Source organism: Carcharhinus amblyrhynchos, chromosome 25, assembly GCF_965287045.1.
Source record: "Carcharhinus amblyrhynchos chromosome 25, sCarAmb.v2.hapA, whole genome shotgun sequence".
NCBI classification, from domain to species: Eukaryota; Metazoa; Chordata; class Chondrichthyes; order Carcharhiniformes; family Carcharhinidae; genus Carcharhinus; species Carcharhinus amblyrhynchos.
This window is the reverse complement of record NC_137348.1, coordinates 3,270,334-3,295,693: the sequence shown is the minus strand read 5'-3', so window position 1 is coordinate 3,295,693 and position 25,360 is coordinate 3,270,334. Positions and strand designations below refer to the sequence as shown.

Genomic DNA, 25,360 nt, shown 5'->3' with positions numbered 1-25,360 from the left:
CCTTTTTCAGTGTTCAGGTTGGTGGGACAAATACTCACGTCTGATATCCCAACTGACAACTCCTCCCCAACCTTCCCATCCCACCCTAAGCAGGTCTCTGCAACGGAGCAGCTTTGGGAAGGGTGTTCTTTATTACCTTCCCGACAAATCCGCCTCCTTCACCAGAGCTTAATGCTGTGCACCCCTCCCCACTGAAAACATTTATCCCAGCAGAGGCAAACAGAACATCAGAACACTAGGTGGGGAATTCTGGAACATGGTAATGCTTGAACTGAACAAGACCACAGCCAGTTCACAGTGGGCATTTCTCCCAACATGGCTATGAAGACACATAGCTAAGAAGCAGAGATGTGCTGGGCTATGGGCAAAGAGTTGGGCAAGTGGGACTAATTGGATAGCTTTTCCAAAGAGCTGGCACAGCACGATGGGCTGAATGACCTTTTTCCATGATTTGGAGACAATCACATGGTTAAGCCAACAGGTTTTTCCAAATGTTTGGTTGCTTTCAATTGACTGAAAGTCAAACCCAACGCTGACGTGATGGCCATCCTAAACCTTCAAGCTCTATTTTTTTCCCTTAATTTGGGATATCAGTCAAGCAAAGATTAACAACAGCCGAGTAACTTGAATCATACCCAGTTCTCAGTCTTCCTTGCTCTTCTTTCCAAACTCGCTTGAAGCCTTTCTCCCACACCACCCCTTTGGCCAAACTCCTTCACTATCAGCCTGGTATTTTCTAATTCCTCTTGACTGACAATGGGATCCAAGGCCAGTAGGTATCGTTCAAGGGTCTGTTGGAGAGGAGGAACCGGTAGCCGAGGCAAAGATTTTTGGTGGGCAAGGTAGCGTCCAGGTAGCCTCGTAGGAGCGATGGGCTTCACCAAACAGCCCGGCCTCAATGAGATGGGTCGCAGCTAAACGTAAAACAAAAGAGTTTGATCAACAGGTAGCAAACTAACGACTTGCATTTATATAGCACTTTTAACATAGTAAAACATTCCAATGTATCACAGAAGGTTTACAACAAAATCTGACATTGAGGTACACAGGGAAATATATAGACAGGTGATCAAAAGAGATAGATTTTAAGGACTGTCTTAAAGGAGAAGAACAGGCTGGAGAGGTTTGCAGGAGTAGGCCACCAGCTTCAAGCCATCCCTGCTATTCAATCCCATCATGACTGATCTATGCCAGCTCAACTCCTTGTCTGTGCCATTTCCCCATAGCCCTCTACAAACGAGAAGGAATGAAAAGCTCACTTGAAGACACATTTGGTGAAGGCACAGTAATTAAAATCACCACCAGAATGGGAAGATTGTTGAGATCCCAGAGGGTTGTAAACCCGGGGTAATAGTCATAATGGCACAGGAGGAGGCCATTCAGTTCATCGAATTGATGCCTCAGCTCCAACGTTAGACCCCACAATACACCTTTCCAGCCTGTGGACCCCTTTAAAATATACATCAGCCATGGATGTGCATTGGTTTGATTTGATTTGCAGCAAATTATTTTTTATTGTTGGCAATGTGCTGGACAGCGATTAGCTCCTGCCGTTGAACCGCACAAACCCAGTCGACATGATCCTCTCATTGCAAATGACAGGAACTATCACACCCTGTACATCATAACATAAGACACCTGGAGGAGAGCAGAAAACAGGAAAGAAAAAATAAAGACTTAAGAGATTGCTGACGTTCATAAACCTTGTCTGTTCACAAATAAACCTCTGTACTGCTGGCAACACTGCTCTATCTGTAATGTCCATTACAATATGAGGCATACATCGTACACAATGAAACTTCTGCAGCAACACAAGGGCTGTGTGTATGTGCTGATTTTTCACTGCAAGATCCCACTGTAAGATTTTGTTAAGGATACTTCAGGACAGGGATGTACCTCAATGGAGTATAATTCATAAACATAGGAGCAGGAGTAGGCTATTCGGCCCCTCAAACCTGTTTCACTAGATCATGGTTGATCTACCTCAGCACCATTTTCCACACCATCCCCTTCACGTTACTGATATCTAGAAATCTATTGACCTCTTGCTTTGAATATCCAGATATTGTCCAGAAAAATAGGGAGGACGTTTTGTTTGTCGTTAAATGCCCTTCCTTCAGAGAGGCACTGACGGAGAGGGTTCCATGAAGTTTTGGTGTCACGAGTTACAAAAACAAAAGTGTACAGATTGAAATGCTATTTTGGTTGGGGAAATTACTGAAAAGAGCTGGGAGAGAGCTAACTAGTCATACTGGGCTAAGAGGAAGAAAAATAAAGTTGCTTTTAAGCCTCCTCCACTGATTTCTCACCAGGATTTGGCTTCTTTGGCAAAACAGAAATTGCCAACTGTTTTATGATTCACACCATGGCTTCTCAGCCTGTGTTCTCTGGCTGGCCAGGCTGATACATAACATCTGATAATTGCCAGAAGGCTGCTTGTGCCATTAGAGGCCAGATTCTGGGGACAGCGGGTGGGAGTGATGGGTAGAGCAGGCATGGTGGAAGTTACAGGGTGATCTGGAGTGGCAGTGGGAGAGCATGGCAAGGGGGAAAACGGGATTTGAGTTAGGATGCAGGGTGAATGGGGATCACCGGCATGTGAAAGAAAGGGTTGATGGTGTGTGTTGGACTGGGGTAAGCACAATAAGTAGTCTCACAACACCAGGTTAAAGTCCAATAGGTTTATTTGGTAGTGCTCCCAAATAACCTGGTGTTGTGAGACTACTTACTACACCCATATATATGAGAGGTGTAAGCGTGGTAGAGAGAGAGATGACAGGATGTGTGCGAGCAAGTCTGACATGAGAATCCAGCCTTTTAGTCACACTCCTCTCATTAAAAATGACAAACAGATAAGACTTGGTGCTTTTTTTAGAAAGAATTTTTTAATGGTAAGAAATTTAAAGTAGCTTCATAAATTAGTTTCTGTACGTCTGTATCTACTGTGCAAAAACAACCAATTTCTTGTGATTTAACTGTTGGAAATAATAAGAATTTCTCTGGGGTTCCGTCAGTCCCCTTGGGAGGTCAAAAGTGTTCCGTGGTCAGAAAAATTTGGGAAACTCTGACTTACACCATCACCAAGAGGGAAGACTGGTGCCTGAGTCAGCAGTTAAAAATACAAAACAAACTGGCTCAGATTTCTTCCCTCCATGTCTAACCCATGTAACTCTCTTCACTCAATATGGCAATAATTGTTGAGTTATTCAGCAGTAGTGGCATCACAGCCAAACTCAAAGTCTCCTTCAGATATATCTTCTACGTCTACCACCCAGATGGACAAAGGCAATGGATACAATGGGAGCACCATCATTAGGCAACTTCTCCTCTACACACGCACCGTTCTGACTTGGAAATCCTTCGCTTGCCTCTGGATTAAAATCTTGGAATACCCACCCTACACGCAGTGTGGGTGTACCTTCACAACATGAATTCCAGCAGTTCGAGGAGGCACCTCACCACTACCTTCTCAAGGGGAGGAAATTAGGGATGGGCAATAAATGCTGGCCAAGCCAACAGGCCAAGAATGAATGAGTAAAAAAAAATCTAACTATTCTCCAGCCTGAATCCACACAACCATTTTCCAGCAGAGGAAAGCTTAGTGATTGGGAGCAGGCCCTCAGAGAGCTTTCCCTTTGACATCCCCACTTTCTGCTTAGCCTCATGACAGTGAAACCAATTGGAACGCCCATCGTTCCACCAAATTCCAAGACACAGCGTGGACTGTGTCCGATTCTGCAGGGTCCTTCCCGGTGTCTACATTTCCGTTCCAAAATGGACACAGTACTTGCTTTAATTCAGCCATTCTTTGTTTTCGTCCCTAAGACTGCAGGACTATCTGGATGCAGAACTTGGTTTTCCTGGAAAAGTGTTCAGATTGGTTAAAGCAGACAGGATATTAAAAGGAAATTGAATGTTAGTTTTGTGTTAGTGGAAGGAGCTGGCTGTTGCTTTGTTCTTGACAGATTTTGATTTGTAATAATTCAAACTGTACCTTCAGGAAATCCTTCCTTCTATCCATCGCAGAAACAAACATAAAAGCCAAAAGCACAGACTCTCTAATTCCACTCCACAGGAGTTAATCTGGGATTGAAATGATACACACATGTAATGAAAGCTGTGTTTAACAGCCTTCTCCTCCCTCGTTCTAAATCTGTCAAAAACAAAAATAAAAAAAAGGAAAACAGACCAGATATTTAACTACCAATATTATCACTGTCCTGACTTGCGAGGAACTGAAAATTCCCATTCCCTGACCATTTCTTCAAAAGGAGTCACTGTAGACTATTAAAGGTCAGGGGATGTGGAGGAATCAGAGCATTTCACAGCATAGAAGGGGGCCATTCGGGCCACCTGGGTTATGCTGGCTCTCAGTGAACTGGGAACACGGACTGATCAGCAGGAGGAGAAAGTCCTGACTGTGAACCCTCAGGTAGGAAGCTGGCAGGGTTGCTGCAACTGAGTCAGTGCCACGGGGATGTGGGAAAACTCAGTTCTGACAAAAAGGCAGAAACATTAACATGGCGACATGGTGGCACAGTGATTAGCACTGCTGCCTCATACTGCCAGGGAGCTGGATTCAATTCCCGGCTTGGGTCACTATTTGCGTGAAGTTTGCACGTTCTCCCTGCACCTGCTTGAGTTTCTTCCGGGGTGCTCCAGTTCCCTCCCATAGTCTGTAGACATGCTGGTTAGGGGTGCATTGGCTGTGCTAAATTCTTCCTCAGTGTACCCAAACAAGCGCCGGAGTGTGGCGACTAGGGGATTTTCACAGTAACTTCATTTCAGTGTGAATGTAAACTTACTTGTGAATAATAAGTAAACGTTTTACTTTTTAACTAGTCAGATCTCTCTGCAGATGTTGACTGACCTGCAGAATGTTTGCAGAGTTCACTATTATAAAGCCATAATATAATGAAACCCAGTTTCCCGCTCCTGATCACAACTGATTTGAATTGTAAAGGACTAATATCAGCTGTGATACTAATGATTATCATGCCTTAAACCACCATCTCTCCGCACACTGCCAGATCCTCAGAAGTCGAGGCCCTGGAGGGCAACTAATGCCTGTAAGAACAATGGCCAAGTCTACATAAACTCCGACAGCAGAGGAAACCAAGAAAATATTTTTTCCCCTTGAAAAATAAATCGTTAAAGTACATTATATAAGATTCTATATAAGATATATAACATTACATAATATGCAATACAGCTCAATTTATTTCAATAAGTACATTGCACTCTGAGGAGTCTCACTACGCTTACAATTATTGGTTTAATTTACAATATACATTTCATATCAAACATACAGTCAGAAGAGTTCTGTGTTCAGTATGGCAGAAGGACCTTCGACGATGGCCTTTCTCCATTGAGTCATTGTAGAAGCTGCCCCGAGGTGTAGAACAAAAGGTCCCCGAGGAAATAGTGACCATAACATGATAGAATTTAGCGTTCAGTTTGAATGAGAGAAACTTATGTCAGAAACGACTGCGCTAAATTTAAATAAGGACAGTTATAAAGTAACGAGGACAGAGCTGGCTAGAGCAGACTGGGAAAGGGTTGATCGGTAATGGCAGACATTTACGAAAATAGCTCATGACTCATCCCAGCGAGGATAAAAGATTCTAGAAAGGGGATAAATCAGTCATGACTAACCGAGGAAGTTAAGGGAAGTATTAAACTGAGAGAAAAAACATACCGTGTGGCAAATATTAGCAGTAAGCCAGAGTATTGGCAAAGTTTTAAAAAACCAACAAAAAGAGAGGGACAAATAAACTACGAGGGCAAACTAGCAAGTGATATAAAAACAAACAGCAAGAGATACAAAGAGGAAGAGATGGGCCAAAGTGAGCATAGGCCCCTTAGAAAATGATATTGGGGGAACTAGGATGTGGCAGAGGCATTGAAATACACGCTTTGCATTGGTCTTTGCAGAAGAAGACAATAATAGCATTTCAAAAATACTAAATAATCAAGGGGCAAAACTGGGAGACGAAAGAAATACAACAGCTACCACTAGAGAAAAAGCACTGGGGAAACTAATGGGGGTTAAAGGCCAATAAGCCCCCTGGACCTGATGGATTGTACGTCAGGATATAAAAGTAGTCACAGAGATAGTTGATATACTGGTAGCAATCTTCCAAAGTCCTTAAATTCAGTAAAAGTCTCAGAGGATTAGAAAACTGCCAATGTAACATCCTCATTTAAAAAAAAGAGGGTGACAAAACAGATAACTACAAGCCAATTAGCTTAACATGTCATTGTGAAAATGTTATGAGTCAATTATATAGGATGCAATAGTAGAGCATTTAGAAATGCATAATATAATCAAGCAGAGTCAACATGGCTTCATGAAGGAGAAATCATGCTTGACAAATTTATTAGAATTCTTTGAGGTGATAAAGAGAAGGGTAGACGAAGAGGAACCAGTAGATGTAACATACTTGGATTTCCAAAAAGCCTCTGATTAGGTACTGCACAAAAGGCTATTTTACAAGAGCCCATGGCATTGGGGACAGTATATTAGCACAAATAGAAGATTAGCTAACTGCTACAAGACAGAAAGTTGGGATAAGAGGGGCATTTCCAGGATGGCAACTTGTAACTAGACGATCAGTGCCACGGCCACAATTATTTACAATACTTAATGATTTAAACGAGGGAAGTGAACGTACCACTGCCAAGTTTGCAGATGACACAAAAATAGGTGGAAAGGCAATTGGTGAAGATGTCACAAAGAGTCTACATTAGTGTTTCAGATTTAAATGGCCCTTTTACAGAACTCCTACAGAAGGATATAGAGTTAAGTGAGTGGGCAAAAACTTAGCAGATGAAATATAATGTAGGAAAATGTAAAGTTATGCCGTTTTCTTGTAAGAATAAAAGGAGCTGAATATTATGTAAATGGAGAAAGACTGCAGAAAGCTGCAGCATAGAAGGATTTAGGGTCTCACGCTTGCAAGCATGTTCAGCAGACAATTGAGAAGGCAAATGGAATATTGGCCTTTATTTCAAAGGGAACAGAATAGGGAAGTCTTGCTAAATCTATGCAAGGCATTGGTAAACCACACTTGGAATACTGTGAAGAGTTTTGGTCCCCATATCCAAGGAAAGATATACTGGCATTTGCAGGCAGAGAAGGTTCACTAGGCTGATACCGGATATGGAGGGATTTTCTTACGAGGAGAGGTTGGGCTCGCGCTCACCGGAATTTAGAAAAATGAGAGGCGACCTTATTGAGACATTTTGGATTCTCCGGGGCTTGACAGAGTAGATGCTGAAAGGTTGTTTCCCTTTGTGGGAGGGTCTAATATCAGAGTAAGGGGATCACCCATTTAAGTCCATGATGGGGAGGAATCCCAAAGTCTTCTCTCAGCACATTAAAAGGGTGATAAAAGTTGTCGGGCTGATTAGGGACCTAAATGGGAATTTACACATGGAGCATGGCTGAAGTAATAAAGGAATACTTTGCATCTGCCTTTATCAAAACGATAAGATACTATCCAGACCATAGTGACAGAGGATCAAATTGTGTCAATAGAAAAGTTCAAAATTGATAAGAAGATAGTGTTGAACAGATGGTCAATATTTAAAATTTATAAGGCACCAGGACTGGATAAGATGCACCCAGGGGCAGACACAGGGAGATGCCAGAGGAGTGGAGAATTGCAGACATTATGCCTTTGTTCAAAAAGGGTTGCAAGGATAAGCCTGGCAATTATAGACTAGTTAACTTAACTGTAGTGGCGTGGGAGCTTCTAGGAACATTGAAATTGGAATAGAATTTGTAGTCATGTGGAAAAGCACAAGTTGATTACGTAAAAATCAGTATGGATTTCTAAGGGTGTTAAGACCCAGGCCAGAAACTCCATGGTGTTTTATGAAATTAGCCTAGACCCTAAGTTTTTATGTTTGAATTTCGCATAGGTGAGCATAAGGTGAGCTAAGGCCTACTCCAGGTATGATTCAAGTGACCCACAAGAACAAAGTTCATTGAAGAACACAGTTAAAATGAAATAAAAAGATTTAGCATAATTTTTACCAATTACAAAGCTCAAACATGACACAATATAAATCTTAACATGCGCCTAGTTTGGGGGCGTTTAAGAGATCTGTGGATAGGTTTATGGACGAAAAGGGATTGGTTTAGATTAGTGGGTCAGTGTTTTTTTTTAAAAAAAACTGGTCGGCGCAACATCGTGGGCCGAAGGGCCTGTTCTGCGCTGTAATGTTCTATGTTAACAAGCTAGCTATCTAGTCAAACAACATCCCACAAACATACACCCCTTCCTAGACTTGGCACAAAAAGCAAGTATGTTCACATGATGCTGGGTTTTCAGCTTTTTAACACTTGCTGTGAATTGATCCATTGAATGTTGGATTAAAATTCTGAGGTTTCCCAGTTCTGGAGCTTACCAAAAAGCCTCTGGGGAGAGAAAGGGAGTAAAAAGTCTGACAACACCAGGTTTTAGTCCAACCGATTTATTTGATAATACTCACAAGCTTTCGAGGTTTCCCTCTTCGTCAGGTGAATGGAGAGTTCTGGCCTCAGACTGAGCATATAAAGCACAGACAGTTTAGAGATTACTGATTAGAATGCGAATCCTTACACCTAACCTGCTGTTCAAGACCTGAAGTGGCTGACAATGTGAGTGGAAGGAGCACTGATCACAGGTTACAGAGATGTGTATTGTCTCCAGACAGTACAGTAAGTGAGGTTTTGCAAACCCAGGCAAGTCACCGGGGTTACAGATAGTGCGACATGAACCCAAGATCCCTGTTGAGAACATAAGAACATAAGAAATAGGAGCAGGAGTAGGCCATCTAGCCCTTCGAGCCTGCCCTGCCATTCAATAAGATCATGGCTGATCTGTTGTGGCTCAGTTCCACTTTCCTGCCCTCTCCCCATAACCCTTAATCCCCTCTCTTATCAAGAACCCATCAACCCGCTTCTTAAAAATATTTAGCGAGGCAGCCTCCACCACTTCAACGGGCAGAGAATTCCAGAGATTCACCACCCTTTGAGTGAAGAAGTTCCTCCTCAACTCCGTTCTAAACCGCCTCCCCTTTATCTTGAGGCTGTGCCCCCTAGTCCTACTGTCTTTTTTGAGCGGGAAGAGTCTCTCCACCTCTATCCTATCCATCCCATTCATCATCTTATACGTCTCAATGAAATCTCCCCTCATTCTTCTAAACTCTAACGAGTACAAGCCTAGTTTATTCAGCCTCTCCTCATAGCTCAATCCCCTCAACTCCGGTATCAGCCTAGTAAACCTCCTCTGCACTCCCTCCAGGGCCAAAATATCCTTGCGCAGGTGCGGCGCCCAAAACTGCACACAGTACTCCAGCTGCGGCCTCACCAATGCCCTATACAGCTGCAGCAAGACCTCCCTACTTTTATATTCAATCCCCCTCGCTATGAAGGCCAGCATCCCATTCGCCTTCCTGACCACCTGCTGCACCTGCAAGCTGGGTTTTTGCGACTCATGCACAAGGACCCCGAGGTCCCTCTGCACCGTCGCCTGCTGCAGTTTTTCGCCACGTAAGTAATAGTCCTTCCTACCAAAGTGGACCACCTCACACTTGCCAACATTAAATTCCATTTGCCATTTCCTGGCCCATTCGCCCAGCCTATCTAGATCCTTCTGCAGACTCTCCACACCCTCCGCACAATTTGCCTTTCCCCCAATCTTGGTGTCATCAGCAAATTTCGACACCCTGCACTCGGTTCCCTCCTCCAGATCATCTATATAAATGGTAAATAGCTGAGGCCCCAGCACCGACCCCTGGGGCACCCCACTAGTCACCAACCGCCAATCCGAATAGCACCCATTGACCCCCACTCTCTGCCTCCTATTTGACAACCAATCCTCTATCCACGCTAACACCCTACCCCCAACTCCATGTCCCCTGACCTTCTGCAATAACCTCTTGAGGTACCTTGTCAAACGCCTTCTGAAAATCCAGAAAGACCACATCCACCGGCTCTCCTCTATCCACTGCCCTAGACATATCCTCATAGAACTCCAGTAAATTTGTCAGACACGACTTCCCTTTAATGAAACCGTGTTGTGTCCGCCCTATCAAGCAATTCCCTTCAAGATGCCTCGCAATTTCCTCCTTAATGACGGATTCTAACATTTTACCTACCACAGACGTTAAACTAACCGGCCTATAATTCCCCGCCTTTTGCCTGGCACCCTTCTTAAACAACGGCGTAACATTAGCCGTTTTCCAATCTTCCGGCACTTCCCCGGAATCCAGCGACGTCTGGAAAATAACCACCAAGGCATCCACTATCACCTCCGCCATTTCTTTCAGAACCCTCGGATGCATTCCATCCGGTCCTGGGGACTTGTCCACAATCAGCCCCTCCAGTCTGTCGAGCACCACCTCTCTAGTAACAGTAATGTCATTAAGACCCTCCATTCCTACCACCTTTCCATCGCTAACACCCGGCAAATTATTCACGTCCTCGAGACCGTCCTCACGTGTGCGGAACTTGGCTATCAGTCTCTGTTCGGCGACTCTGCGCTGTCGTGTGTCGTGAAGGCTGCCTTGGAGAATGCTTACCCGAAGGTCAGAGGCTGAATGCCCGTGTCCACTGAAGTGTTCGCCAACAGGAAGGAAACAGCCTTGCCTGGTGATCGTCGAGTGATGTTCATTCATCCGTTGTCGTAGCATCTGCATGGTCTCCCCAATGTACCATGCTTCGGGACATCCTTTCTTGCAACGTATCAGGTAGACAATGTTGGCCGAGCTGCAAGAGTATTTACCATGTACCTGGTGGATGGTATTCTCACATGTGATGATGGTATCCGTGTCGATGATCCGGCATGTCTTGCAGAGGTTGCTGTGGCAGGGTTGTGTGGAAAGGGAGACAGAAATACTGCCTACTTCCACTACCTTCTAACAGCAACTCCCTGATAACAGAATGTCCAACTCCACAGAGGGAAAACAAAAGATACTGCTTTCTATCTCAAGTCCAAACAGCATCTGATAAAATGAAACTAAAACCTGGATATTTCTGTCCTTAGCCACATGACAAACTGTCAATCAAGCTGCACTCAGCAATCCCAAGGGGTTAATAAAAACCACAGGACGCTGCATTAGGTCAGATTAAAATCAGCATGACGTCTATTATACAGTTTCAGTAACAATTAGAGGACAATAGCTACGGACATCAAAGCACTAATATAGTGCTAAGGCCTACTTGAAACACTCTACAAAGGAACATGATTATACCACATTTTGTAAAGGTACAGTACCGTCATAAGGGGGCGAACATATTTAACTAATTTGCTGGAGTTTTTTTTGAAGAGGTACTAGAAGGGGTCAATGAGGGTAATGCGGTGATGTGAGGTACATGGACTTCCATAAGGCATTCGAACCAGTGCCACACAACAGGCTTGTGAGAAAAGTTATAACTCACAAATAAAGGGACAGTAGCAACATGGATACAAAATTGGGCAAGTAATGTGGTTGACTCTTAATTATCCCCTCAAAAGGCAATTAGAGAGGGGCAGTAAACACTGACCAGGCAAGCCAACATCCCATAAATGATTAATAAAAGGAAACTGCGAATAATGGTCAATGGGTATTTTTCTGGGTGGGTGAAGGTTTGTAGTGGAGTTCCCCAGGGATCAGTATTGTGGCCTTTCCTCTTCCTGATGTATATTAATGATCTCAATCTTGATATGCAGTGTCAATTTCAAAGTTTGCGGATGATACAAAAATTGGAAGTGTTGTGAACTGCGAGGAGGAACTTCAATAGAGCATAAACAAGATGACGGAGTGGGGAGATGAAGTTCAATGCGGAGAAGTGTGAAGTGATGCATTTTGATTGGAAGAACATGGAGAGACAATACAAAATAAAGGATACAATTCTCATGGGAGTGCAGGAACAGATGGAGCTGGGTGTATATGTGCACAGCTCATTAAAGGGAGCAGAACAGCTGGTGACAACAGTTGATAAAGTATAACAGTATCCTGGATTTTATAAATAGGGGCACAGAATCTAACAGTAAAGGAGTTATGCTGTACTTGTACAAGATGCTAGTTAGACCTCAGCTAGAATACTGTGTACAGTTCTGGATGCCACATTATAGGAAGGATGTGAACGTATTGGGGCAGTGCAGAGAAGGTTTGCAAGAATGGTCCAAGGGATGAGACAACTACATAAGATAAAGGTGCACGGTGTTACAGGTAATGTAAATTAGCAATGGATAGAGAATTGGTTAACTAACAGAAAGCAAAGAGTGGGGGTAAATGGATCTTTTTCTGGTTGGCAGTCAGTGACTAGTGATGTGCCTCAGAGATCAGTGTTGGGACCACAATTGTTTACGATTTACACAGATGACTTGGAGTTGGGGACCAAGTGTAGAGTGTCAAAATTCAGATATGACACTAGGATGAGTGGCAGAGCAAAGTGTGCAGAGGACGCTGAAAGTCTGCAAAGGGATATACATAGTCTAAGTGAGTGGGTGAGGGTCTGGCAGATGGAGTACAATGTAGGTAAATGTGAGGTCATCCATTTTGGTAGGAATAACAGCAAAATGGACTATTATTTAAATGGTAAAAAATTGCAGCATGTTGCTCTGCAGAGGGACCTGGGTGTCCTTGTGCAGGAATCTCAAGGAGTTGGTTTGCAGGTGCAGCAGGTAATTAAGAAGGCAAATGGAATTTTGTCCTTCATTGCTAGAGGGATGGAATTTAAAAACAGTGAGGTTATGTTGCAGCTGTATAAGGTGCTGGTGAGTCCACACCTGGAATACTGTATACAATTTTGGTCCCCTTACTTGAGTAAGGATATGCTGGTATTGGAATGGGTGCAGAGGCGATTCACTAGGTTGATTCCGGAGTTGAGAGGGCTGGCTTATGAGGAGAGACTGAATAGACTTGCGCTATACTTACTGGAATTCAGAAGAATGAAGGGAGATCTTATAGAAACACAATCCCACCCAGGCCCTATCCCCCATAACCCCATATATTTACCCTGCTAATCCCTCTGACACTAAGGGTCAGTTTAATATGGCCAATCAACCTAGCCAGCACATCTTTGGGCTGTGGGAAGAAATTGGAGCACAATGGCTGAATGGCCTCCTTCTGCACTGTTGGGATTCTACGATTGTAAAAGGGCCAAGAACATGAGGGCACAAATTTAAAATGATTTACAAAAGCAGCAAACGTGTTGCAAAAAAAAAACGTTTCTCACACAGCGAGTGGTTAGGGTCTGGAATGCACTGCCTGGGTGTGTGCGGAGGCAGGTTCAATTGAGGTATTCAAGAGGGCATTTTACGATTATTTGAACAGAAACAAAGTGCAGGGGTACAGGGAAAAGGTAGGGGAACAGCACTAAGACGTAATGTTCATTTGGAGAGCCAGTGCAGACACAATGGGCCGAATGGCTTCCTTCTGCGCTGTAATAATTGTGTCATTTCTTCAAGTGGGAGTCAAGATGGTGAGTGAAAAGTTATTTTCCATAATTCTGGTGTATCTCAAAGCTACTTTTGAGGATTGGTGATCAGAGCAGCAATAATGGCTGAATATTCCTTTTCTAGCCCAGAGGCAGTGAAGATATTGGGAAAGCCAAGATTACCACAGGAACTTAGCACAGACTGGAGGAAGGCAATGGGATTTTTATATTCAACAATTTCAGCCATCAGGGGCAGGGAAACAAACAGACAGCAATGGCAGGCATCTTGCTAAGATGCAGCTGTCACTGGGGAAATAAGGAAACGTGGAGAGAAATGTCAGATCACTGTCTACAATCCTCAATTATTCAGAGAGCTATATCTGGTTTTAAACCACTATTAATACAACACCATGCCCTTTACAACTAATGATGTGGGTATGCCAGCGTTGGACTGGCGTAAACACAGTAAAAAGTCTGACAACACCAGGTTTTAGTCCAACCTATTTATTTGATAATATCATCAGCCACTTCAGGTCTTGAACAGCAGGTTAGGTGTAAGGATTCACATTCTAATCAGTAATCTCTAAACTGTCTGTGCTTTATATGCTCTGTCTGAGGCCAGAACTCTCCATTCACCTGACGAAGGGGCTAACCCCGAAAGCTTGTGAGTATATTATCAAATAAGTAGGTTGGACTAAAACCTGGTGTTGTCAGACTTTTTACTGTCTTTACAACTAAGTCAGTAGGATGGTGAGCTGGGCAGAATTGTTCAGTCATTATTTCATTCAAAGTGGCAGCACTGCTGGTGTTTGTGGCTGGGAGGAAACGCCAAGCTCAATAAACCTAAAAACTGAACAACAGTGATATACGAATCCTAAGAAGGACAAAAATCAGCAGACATTGAATTTTGTCACGCACACTGGTGTGAAAGTTAAATTGGAATATTGTACTAATAGTTCCGTGCCACATACAGTTAGTAATACACTTTATGGAAATAGACAGGAGCCAAATGGCCTAATCCCATTGCTAAAATCCACAGTGTTTCAATCCTTAATGAAGTGTTAGCTTGATTCAGTAGGTGGCAGTCTCCTCCCTCAATCAGAGGGTCCTGAGCCTCAATCCACATTCTGAGGATTATGAACTTATCATCTAGGCTGATACTCCAATGCAGTATTGTAGGAGTTCTGTATCGTCAGGCACGTCATCTATCTAAAGAGACATTAAACCAAGGTCCCGTCTACGTCCCGTCCAATATTTATCCCTCAATCAAGGCAGCACAATGCTGCCTCACAGCACCAGGAAACTGGGTTCGATTCCTGGCTTGGGTCACTCTCTTGTAGAGTCTGCACATTCTCTGTGCCTGCGTGGGTTTCCTCCGGGTGCTCTGGTTTTCTCCCACAGTCCTAGGATGTGCAGTTTAAGTGGACTGGCTATGCTAAATTGCCCCTTAGTTCGGGGGACTGGCTAGAGTAAATGCATGGGGTTATGGGGATAGGGCCTGGGTTTGATTGTGGTCAGTGCAGACTCGATGGGCCGAATGGCCTCTTCCTGCACTCTTTGGATTCTATGAAAATCACAGCTGACTGTGGGATCTTGCTGTTTACAAACTGTTATGTTTAGCTACAAGTTGCTTTGGCACAATCTGAGTAAATGCCAGGTGTGACAAATGCAAGATTTTTACCAACTGATTGCTGCCCCAGCCCTACATTTAATAACATTATGTTATTCAGTTTTAGGATGTGGTTGTCACTAACCAAGTCACTGTTTTTTTGAATTCTCAACCCAGACAGCTGTAGATGCTTACTTAATCTTTGAGTATATTCAAGAATGAGATGAATAGATTTTGAGATATTAAGAGAATCACAGACATGGGGTGAGAATGGTAATGTGGAGTGAGATCCATCAGCCACGTAAAGGGCTGAAGGGCTACTTCTGCTCTCATTTCTTATATTCGACATTCATTGCTCAGCCTTAAGATGGGATAGTGTCTCAAGACAGGACAGGAGAAAATAAAGCCCTCCGATTTTAGGAGACATGGTGATGTGCTAATGTCTTTGGATTAGTTTTCCCAGAGGTCCAAGTAATGCTCTGGGAGACATGGGATCAAATCTCACCATGGCAGCTAATGGAATTTGAATTCAATTAATTAATTAGTAATTCTGGGACTAAAAGCTAGTCTCAGTAATGGTGGCCACAAAACTGTCATCCAATAATGCCTTTAGGGAATGTCAGACAAAGGCCACACCAAGTGAAGACTCCAGGTCCACAGCAATGTGGTTGACTCTCAACTAACCTCTGAAATGGGCAACAAATGCTCGCCTTGTCAGCGATGCCATACGCCATGAAAGAATAAATAAAATTGAGATCATCATCCTTGAAGGAGGTCATAGAATCTCTATAAGTGCAGAAGGAGACCATTCAGCCCAGTGAGCTTGCACTGACAACAATCCCATCCAGGCCTATCCCTGGAACACCACACAATTACCCTGCTAGCCCCCTGGCACTAAGTGGCAATTTTGCATGGTTAATCAACCAAATCCACACATCTTTGGACTGTGGGAGGAAACCCACACAGACAAGAGGAAAACTTGCAGACTCCATACAGACAGTGACCAGAGGCTGGGTATGAACCCGAGTCCCTGGTGCTGTGAGGCAGCAGTGCTAACCACCGTGCCACTCGTCATGTTCAGATTCTGACTGCAACTCAAAGCTATGTTTATCTGTATTTTGCAAATGTTCTCTTTGCACATTGCAGAAGACAGCCTTTGCACTTTCAAGACAAATCTTTACTTAAAAGAAAAATGAATGCATTTGTTCTTGGAGGGGGTGGGGTGGAGGGTGGGGTTCTCCAATATATCATGTTCTTTGTAACCTAACCTTTGTAACTAGATAAATCCTCACAGCTACTGATAAGGACAGGATTTGTTCTTTGCTTACTAAATTAATAACTGATCTGCACATTAATGGTTTAGTGGGTAATCCAGCTTGATTCTAAATTACAACTTATTAAGCACAATAGTAATAGATCAGGGCAAACTTGGGAGCAAAATAAAGACAAAAAAACTTCAGGACATACACTGCAGGCTTCCTGAAATTGATCGGCACTTAAACTATTGGATTACCAGAATGAGGTGAAAAGTTCAGGATTTAATCCTGGACCTTAAATTAGACTGACTAACCCAACTACTCCTTGAACTGAGGGGCGGAGGGTTGGGTTGGGTTGGGTTGGGTTAAAGTGTGCCTAAAGTTCATTCCAATCTTGTTTAAACTCAATCTCTTTACAAGCACAATTTTCCATTTCAGGTCAATTCTGAGGTCAAGAATGGAAACTAGAAACTTGCCCTTCTGTTGGCAACAAAGGCCACATTCAGCATCGAGAAGGATGAGGATTCAGCTCATCAGTTTGCATTCCTTATTTCAGACAACTCAGGGAAAGAAAAAGATCGAGGAACATTCTTCAGTCAAGTGGGTACTTGCTTCACAAACCATCAAAGAAACACACACATAGCACACAGTTCTATTTAATATTATGGCTTCTAGGCACCCCTGTCCCAAAACTGCTTCACTCAAGTGGCCAGAGTGTCTGGCTAAGCCTGGTCAGTGCGAGCAGGCTGTTCTACCATGGTAGGCATCACATTCCAGCTATCCATTTATATATGCTCTTCAGTAGAGATCATGGGTAATCCAGGGGCACTGAGGCCAATTGTAGACCCACCCCCGCTCTGCCAGGTAGGCTCACTTCAGCTAACTCAACACAGGGATGGGAACCTGGGCTTTCCTGCTCACACTGGTCCGGAGCTCACCACCTCATGCTGAGACACACACACACACACACACAGGTGTGCAAAAAGCAAGGCCGTTAAGAAACGCGAGGTAAATGTCTGTCACTCACCACGACCCGTCCTAAAATCGCCAACATTTTCCCCGCCGCCCAAAGCGCCTCCGAACTGACGGGCGACCGCCTCAGACCCACAACTTGCAGCCCTCAGCCCGGAGGGCGCGGCCAAGGAGTGACTGACAGCCCCTCTGACCAATCACAGCGCATCATGTGACGCCACAACCGCATCTAACCCAATCGCCGAATAGCAGAGGCGGGACCTCCGACGCCCCTGCATGCGGCGCCATCTTTGAGCGGGGCAGATGTATTTCCCTTTCTTAAAAAAAACTCTTCTAAAAACCTGACATTGGTCCACAGTCGCTAAAGGCGGAGGATTAAAATGCGTCTTTTCACCAGGAAGACACACTTATTGATAGAAGCCGAATGATAGGAAAGGAAATATTCGTCAATATGACCTTGTGCCCCTCACAATGATGGAGGGAGGGTTGTGTTTTCAGTTTGTTTACAGTCCGCGCCGTTATTGTGGATATCGACCTCGGGTCTAAATAAGAACAGGATTAATGTTTCCCTCGCTCTTAAATACAACGAGCTTGTCCTGGTTTGCACAGGCGAACAAAATAATTAATAGTGAAGGTCAAAGAGCAAAGGGCGGGGTTTGGGTTGTCCTTCCGGCTGGGGGAGGGGGGGGTGGGTGTTGTGAAGGAGTTACCAGGTTGTGAATATGGCAGGTTCCAGTGAGTCAGGTTAGTGTCTGAGAGACTGACCAGCTTCCTACATTATCTATTCACTGCTCTTTTTTTTTTAAACAGAGCTACATTTAGAAATATTCATAAACTTTTATTTTATTGTCTTTGTTACCTCACCAAGGCTGCCCCTGCTATTGATGGGAGTGAGACTGAGTTCAATGCCTCAAGTTGAATTATCATTTAATATCTAACGTCAGCTTTCATTGTTAGAGTGTAGTAAATTCTGAATGTAAGGAATTTCTGTAATATCCTGTGATTGAGCTGTAGTCAGGAGGAACAGGGAGAGGCCGTTCTGCCCTTCAAGCCTATCCCATCATTGATTGGGATCATGGCCGTATCTGTATCTTCACATCATTCGTGTCCACTTTATCAGTGCCCTTGTCAATGCCACATTGCTAACCGGGCCAGATTGCCTGGACTCATGCTGAGATGTTGCAGTCTGTACCTGAGACTTCAAGGCCCAAAGCTGCCTAAGGCTATGTTCACCTGAGGTGTCCTTTATGGAATCACAGCATCCGTCCAACTCCTGGATTTCCCGCAGGGACTGATTGAGATGAATAACATAGATCTGTTTAAAGGGAAGCTGAATAAATAGATGAGGGGGAGAAAGACGTAATAGGGTAGGATGAGAATGGGAAAAGGTATGTGTGGAATATAAGGACAGCATAGACCAGTTGAAATGAATGACGTGTTTCTGTGTTTGTAACTTCTATGCAACCATGGTGCCATAACCCTTGATCCCTTTATCAAGATACCTCTCCTTTAGAGAGTCAAAACAAGCTTCAGTCTGAAAGTGATGTGGGGGCAGAGAGTGGGAAACAATTGAATTGAGATTGGCAGATTTAACTCAGTCCTCATTTTAAAGTCATGTATGTGTTCCTATTATCAATTCCTACGTTCACATTTCTAATGGGGTTTGCTTTGTAAAGCTGTTACAAGGTTCCCTCTTACAGTTGTTGTGGTACAATGTCTCTGTTAGCAGGATGATCCAATTAGATAAGAGATATTCTCAGACACAAGATTTAAAAAGTGTGCTGTAGATATATTGGTCGCTAAAAGTATAACTGCATATGATTTTGTGTCATAATGTTGAGGTATTATCATTAAGGTTCACAATAAATAGCCGGCTGTGAGGTAAGCTGGTATTTGGATTTGAGAACAAGTCGCGACCATTACTTGAGAAGGATGTGTCAGCTTTGGCTCACTCTGTAAAGCTTAGGCTTCAAATGTTTCAAATCTCACTGCAGACATTTGAAGATTATGATTGAGGGAATCACTGCTTATTCCAGTACCCAGGGACTGCTCTAATGTTGGTGATTGCAGTCTTTCAGCTGAGGTATAAAATAATGATCCTGTCTCATGCTCTGATGAAGGATCATCTAGACTTGAAATGTTGGCTCTATTCTCTCACTACAGACGCTGTCAAACCTGCTGCGATTTTCCATTATTTTCTGTTTTTGACCCTGTCTATCCTAATTGGTAGTTTTAATAGATTCGGTGGTAATATTCAAGAGTGTGGGAGAATTCTTTCTGATATCCTGGTCAATATTTGTCCCTCTATCACCGTTAGTGTAGGACAGATTATCTGTCATTTATCTCATTGCTGTTTTGTGGGAGTTCTGCAAAATTGGTTGCTTTGTTTGCTCCATTATAACTGAGAATGAGTTTCATTGGCTGTAAAACGTCTGACATATCCTGAGGTCAAGACAGGTGCTACAGAAGTGCAAGATCTTTTGGTCTATCTGGATATCACAGCTGTAACTCTGTGTTCTTCAAGTGGGCTGCTGAGCATAAGACAAGATGTGGAAAAGTCCTCAGAATATCTCTCTATGCTTTCTTTCCCCACCCCACCAACCCCCTGCTTTCCATCTTCTGAAACTGCTGCTTTTACCTGGATTTCTTTTCCACATGAGCTTGTGACCCAGCTTGACCCTGTCATTGTCTAATGCTCATGTGCAAGAGCTTCGTGGCAGAGGTTATGATCAGGATCTGGCTCCCTGAATTGTCCTAGATACAGACTTGTATGTTATACACCTCACTGTGCCTTCACAACTGATAGCAGACAGATCAACCTTCATGTGAATGTCATAACAGCTGGAGGACCTGATTACCGATCCTTGAAGTGTTCTTTCTCATTCCTGTCATAGCCCAGAGTTATTGGAAATCTTTTGTAGCGCCCGATATGGGCACCTTGGATGAATTCAGAGGGTGTGAAGCTGGGCATTCCTACACTAATTCATCTCACAGGGTGGTCTATTCATCAACTTGTCCAATGAAATGGTTTGTATTGGTGGGTAATGGAGTGAAGTTTTCCCTCCCAAGTTTGTTTCTGATCTCTGTTGAGGGCAGTGATTCGTTATGGATTCAGCTCCCAGTGATTCTGTGCTGTCTCACTGTGAGAATGTTCAGCTCTTTCTCCCACTCCTTCCACACTGTGTATAATCCACACCGTCATCAAGGAATTCAATCGCAGTGATCATACTTAGCTCTGACGAAGGGTCATCTAGACTTGAAACATCGGCTCTATTCCCTCCCCACAGATGCTGTCAGACCTGCCTGATTTTCCAGCAATTTCTGTTTTTCTACCTAATTGATGGTTTTATATTTGGGTGCCGTCTTTCAAAATACAGAAAACATCTTTCAGCAGTAATAACAAGGTCGTTTAGAGGAAGAATCCAGTTTGAAACTGGCAGACACCCCAGATCATTGCAACAGACACTGCAGGGCTTTTTTTTTAAAGAGTGAATTTACTTCACTCTCCTTCCCTGATGACATTGACTCTTAGGGGTATGGAGAGAGTGCTGGTGCAATCTGCACATGCTCTCTTCCACCTTCTTCCGTTGGGAAAAGATACAAAAGTCTGAGGTCACATACCAACCGACTCAAGAACAGCTTCTTCCCTGCTGCTGTCAGACTTTTGAATGGACTTACCTTACATTAAGTTGATCTTTCTCTACACTCTTGCTATGACTCTAACACTACATTCTGCACTCTCTCCTTTCCTTCTCCCTGAATGGTATGCTTTGTCTGTATAGCGCGCGAGAAACAATACTTTTCACTATATCCCAATACATGTAACAATAATAAATCAAATCGGAACGAGTCAGCCACGATCATGTTGGATTGTGGAGCAGTTTTGAGGAGCTGAATGGACTATTTCTATTTTCTATGTTTCTAGCTGAGGTATGGGTCTGCAGCTTGACTCTTATTAGAGTACCTGAGACAGCCTGTTCAACAATGGGGGGTATGACAGCGGAGTCCAGTTGCTGTTGTTACCTGATCTCCAGATGTGTCCCACCGCTAATCAGGACTGGTGTGCTGGATGATTATTTTCCCTCCAGTCGCTTGTGACTGGTTATTCCTTGACTGGTGCTGAGTGGTGTGGCTTCAGAAAAACATGGGGAAGAGCCTGCCTATTGTAATTTTCTTTGTTCTTTGGTCCCCAGAAGGTAGAGGTTTTAGTTAGGTCGGGCAGCATGGTCGGCGCAGGCTTGGAGGGCCGAAGGGCCTGTCCCTGTACTGTCATTTTCTTTGTTCTTATTCACTGGACGAGGAGTCAGCCCTAACTTAACGTAGCTCTGTGAAGCAAGCTTCGCATCATCAAGAAAAGATTTACACAATGCAGTTCAAAGTAGGAAAATTTGATTGCACCGATCATAAGATGTCTCAGCTGGTGGAGGTTCTTCTAGCTCATTCATCTGTGTGAACTTTGAGAGTCCCATATCCTGGCATGATTTCTAATCAGACCATTCCAGCTACTGATCACCCTGCAGTGTGGACTTAAACCTGGTGTTGTCAGACTTTTTAGTGTGTTTACCCCAGACTAATGCCAGCACATCCACATCATGCTTCCAAACAAGCCAGAGCTTGCCTTTTCACAGCTTGGACCTAGATCTTCTTTCACTGCCATTGTTTAAGTTGTTCTGGGTTAGCTGCTCCCATTTCTGACCTCTTAACTGGATTAACATCAGTAAAGTAGAACAAAGAGCAAAGCCTCAACATCCTTTTGATAGTGTTGCGATCAGAATTGAACACTATATTCCAAATGCAGCCTAACTAAGGTTCTATAAAGCTGCAACATGACTTGCTGATTTTTAAACTCAATGCCCTGGCATTGGATCATCTGGTTTGATCACTTTGCACACACCAAAGTCCGAGAAACAAATTGGCCAATGCAGCTTTCAAAAGTGCGAAAGCGAATGTATTTTTCTTTTTGGTTATTCTCTCTTTTCCATTTGGAGAATGCTTGAAATGTCGCTTAAGTACGAAACATATTGAAAAGTCACTGGGTCTGTGCTGCCTTGTACCACTGCCTGTCCTGCTGATTGGATGTGTGGCTTGGATTCTGTGTGTATTGTTTGGTGGAATTGTCCTTCAGGAATGCTGGAATGAGCTGAGGGCCATCAAATTCACCTTCTACCACCCTGGCAGTCACTTGATGCAGTGATAACAGGGTTATAGACCAATCACAATGATTCACTTCCATCAATGAGGCTACAATGTTCCAGCGATGAAGTGAATCGAACTCCCAGTGACGGAGAGCTTTGGGAACCAGATCCAAAATCCAACTTCAGATGATTTGCTCTAGCCCACCTCGACCCCTTTGTTTTCCTTCCATTTTGTTTAATTTTTTGCTGTTCTCTATCTTATGTTTCTTTATTGTCTTTCTTCATTTTTCTTCTCCCCCTACTCTTTCTCCTTAATTCATCCCCCTTCCCTTACATTTTCTCCCCCCACTTCCCCTTTTCTACATTCTACCTCTGTTCAACCTTCCACCCACATTTTCATCTGTCACAGTTAACAGCTTCTCTGCCGGTTGGCCATTCACACCCTCTATTCTCTCTCTCGACTGCCATTAGCAGTTTTTTCCCCTGGTTTCTGTGGCTATGACTCATCTTTCATTCCTTCAGCCTGCAGCATAAATACCTCCCACATTCTATGCCTTTTAGCTTTGATAAAGGGTCAGCTGGACTCAACATCAGCTCTTTTTCTCTGCTTACAGATGCTGCCAGACCTGCTGAGATTTTCCAGCATTTTCTCTTTTGGTTTCAGATTCCAGTATCCGCAGTAATTTGCATTTATCCAAAATCCTCCTGTTGGCCTATGCCATGTCTCAGATTGCTCACTGCACCCCAAAAAAGTTCTTTGCTGATATTTTATTAAAATTTTAAAAATTCTTCAATGTGATGTGGGTGTCGCTGGCTAGGTCAGCATTTTTATTGCCCTTCCATATTGCCCTTTGAGAAGGTGGTGGTGAGCCACTGCAGTCCCTGTGGTGTAGGTGCACCCACAGTGCAGTTAGGGAGGGAGTTTCAGGATCTTGACCCAGTGACAGTGAAGAAACGGCCGATATATTTCCATGCCGGGATGGTGAGTGTCTCGGAGGGGAGTTTCCAGGTGGTGGTGTTACCGTGTCTCTGCTGCCCTTGTCCTTTTACACAGGTTTGGAAGGTGCTGTCGAAAGAACCCTAGCGGCAAAGTGGCACAATGGTTAGCACTGCTGCCTCACAGTGCCAGGGTCGTGGGTTCAATTCTAGCCTTGGGTGACTGTCCGTGTGGAATTTGCACATTCTCCCTGTGTCTATGTTGGTTTCCTCTGGGTGCTCTGGTTTCCTCTCATCTTCCAAAGATGTATGTGCTAGGTTGATTGGCCATGCTAAATTGCCCCTTGGTGTCAGGAGGATAAGCAGGTTTAATATGTAGGCTCATGGGGATAGGGCCTGGGTGGGACCATTGTTGGTGCAGGCTTGATGGGCCAAATGGCTTCCTTCTGCACTGCAGGGATTCTATGATTCTGAGTTGCTGCAGTGTATCTGGGGAAGGTACAGACTGTTTGTCTATGGTGGAGGGTATGAATGTTTGTGGAAGGTGTAGCAATCAAGTGGCGCTGCTTTGTGCTGGATGGGGTTGAACTTCTTGAATGTTGTTGGAGCTGCACCCATCCAGGCAAGTGGAGAGTAGGAACGTGGGAGCAGAAATGGCCATTCGGCCCCTTATTCCTGCTTTGCTTTTGAAGTAGATCTTGGCTGATCTTCTACCTCAATGTTACTTATCCGCACATTAGTCCCAATTCCCTTGATGTCATTTGTCTTGAGAACTTTCAGTCCTGAACATGCTTACTAGAGCACTCCAAAGATTCACACCCACCGAGTGAAATGAATCCTCCTCATCTCAGTCCCCTCTGGTTCTCGATTCAGTAACCGGAGGAAACATCCTTTCTACAGCTGTCTTCACACTCCTAGTTTGTACCATGTAGAATGTGGACAAGCTTTGGGAAGTCAGGTGTCAAGTTACCTGTGGAGAATTCCCAGCTCTGACCCGCTCTTGTCACAGTATTTGTATGTCAGATCCTGGTTCTTGATCAGTGGTAACCCACAAGGTGTTGATAGTGGGGATTCAGTGATGGTAATCCCATTGAATGTTGAGGGAAGATGTTTGGGCTCAGTGTTTGAGAAGTTGAGAATGATGCTGAATATTGTGCAGTCATCGGCGAACATCCCTACTTCTGATTTTATGATGGAAGGAAGGTCATTGATGAAGCAGCTGAAGATGGTTGGGTCCAGGACGCTACCCTGAGGGACTCCTGCAGTTGTATCTTGGAGCTGAGATGGTTGACCTTCAACTGCCATAAGCATTTTCCTTTATACCAAGTATGACTCCAACCAGCAGAGAGTTTTCCCCCTGATTCCCATTGACTCTGGTTTTGCGAGGGCTCGTTGAAGCCACACTTGGTCGAATGCTGTCTTGATGTCAAGGGCTGTCGTTATCACCTCACTGCTGCAGTTCAGCTCTTTTGTCCATGTTTGAATCAAGCTGCAATGAGATCAGGAGCTGAGTGACCCTGGCAGAAGCCAAACTGAGCGTCACTGAGCAGGTTATTGCTGAGCAGGTGCTGTTGACAACGCTTTCCATCAAGTTTGGGGTAAAAGAAGGAGAAAGTGTTTGACTGGCAGGAGAGTTGGTCATGCAGGTTGCAGAGAATTTCCTGAGGGACCAGGAAACTTCCTCTACCTAAATCTGGAATGAGCTGCCTGAAAGGACGGCAGAAACTGAATTAGATAAATTTTATTAGGGATAGATTTTGCAGGACAATGGAGAATGAGTAGGGATTTGGGAAAAATTGGATAGCTCTTTCAAAGGGCTACACAGCTGAATGGCCTCTTGTTGTGCCCTACAGAAGAATTTACACTTGTGCATCTGTTAACTTGAAGCAATCGCTCTCAGACTAGGACTTCAACTGGACTCACTGCGCACAGTCTGGCAGGATGACATTCCGGATCTTTCTGCTGACTCAGTCTGATGGGTCCCTGGCTCAAATTCTCTCTGTCAGCTTCTGCATCGGGTTTATTTATCTGTCGTTGA

General features: G+C 44.0%; 2 protein-coding genes across 5 annotated transcripts in view; one reads left to right on the top strand and one right to left on the bottom strand.

Annotated features, from left to right (window-relative positions):
- Positions 1-17,417, bottom strand: part of crata (carnitine O-acetyltransferase a) — a 41,873-nt gene extending 24,456 nt beyond the window's left edge. The window contains exons 1-3 of one of the 3 annotated variants that reach the window (XM_080211868.1): positions 17,307-17,406; positions 3,995-4,153; positions 636-914 (exon numbers count right to left, since the gene is read on the bottom strand). In XM_080211868.1, the coding sequence (XP_080067994.1) occupies positions 636-914; positions 3,995-4,036 (321 nt within the window). In that variant the 5' untranslated portion in view covers positions 4,037-4,153; positions 17,307-17,406. Of the gene's footprint in view, positions 1-635; positions 915-3,994; positions 4,154-17,306 lie in introns of those variants that run through there. The other 2 variants (XM_080211869.1, XM_080211870.1) reach the window with 2 other exon arrangements.
- Positions 17,418-17,929: 512 nt separating this feature from the next.
- ptpa (protein phosphatase 2 phosphatase activator) overlaps positions 17,930-25,360 on the top strand; it is a 56,473-nt gene continuing 49,042 nt past the window's right edge. For both annotated transcript variants that reach the window (XM_080211968.1, XM_080211967.1), the window contains exon 1: positions 17,930-17,995. In XM_080211968.1, coding sequence (XP_080068094.1) covers positions 17,974-17,995 — 22 coding nt within the window. In that variant the 5' untranslated portion in view covers positions 17,930-17,973. The remainder of the gene's footprint in view (positions 17,996-25,360) is intronic.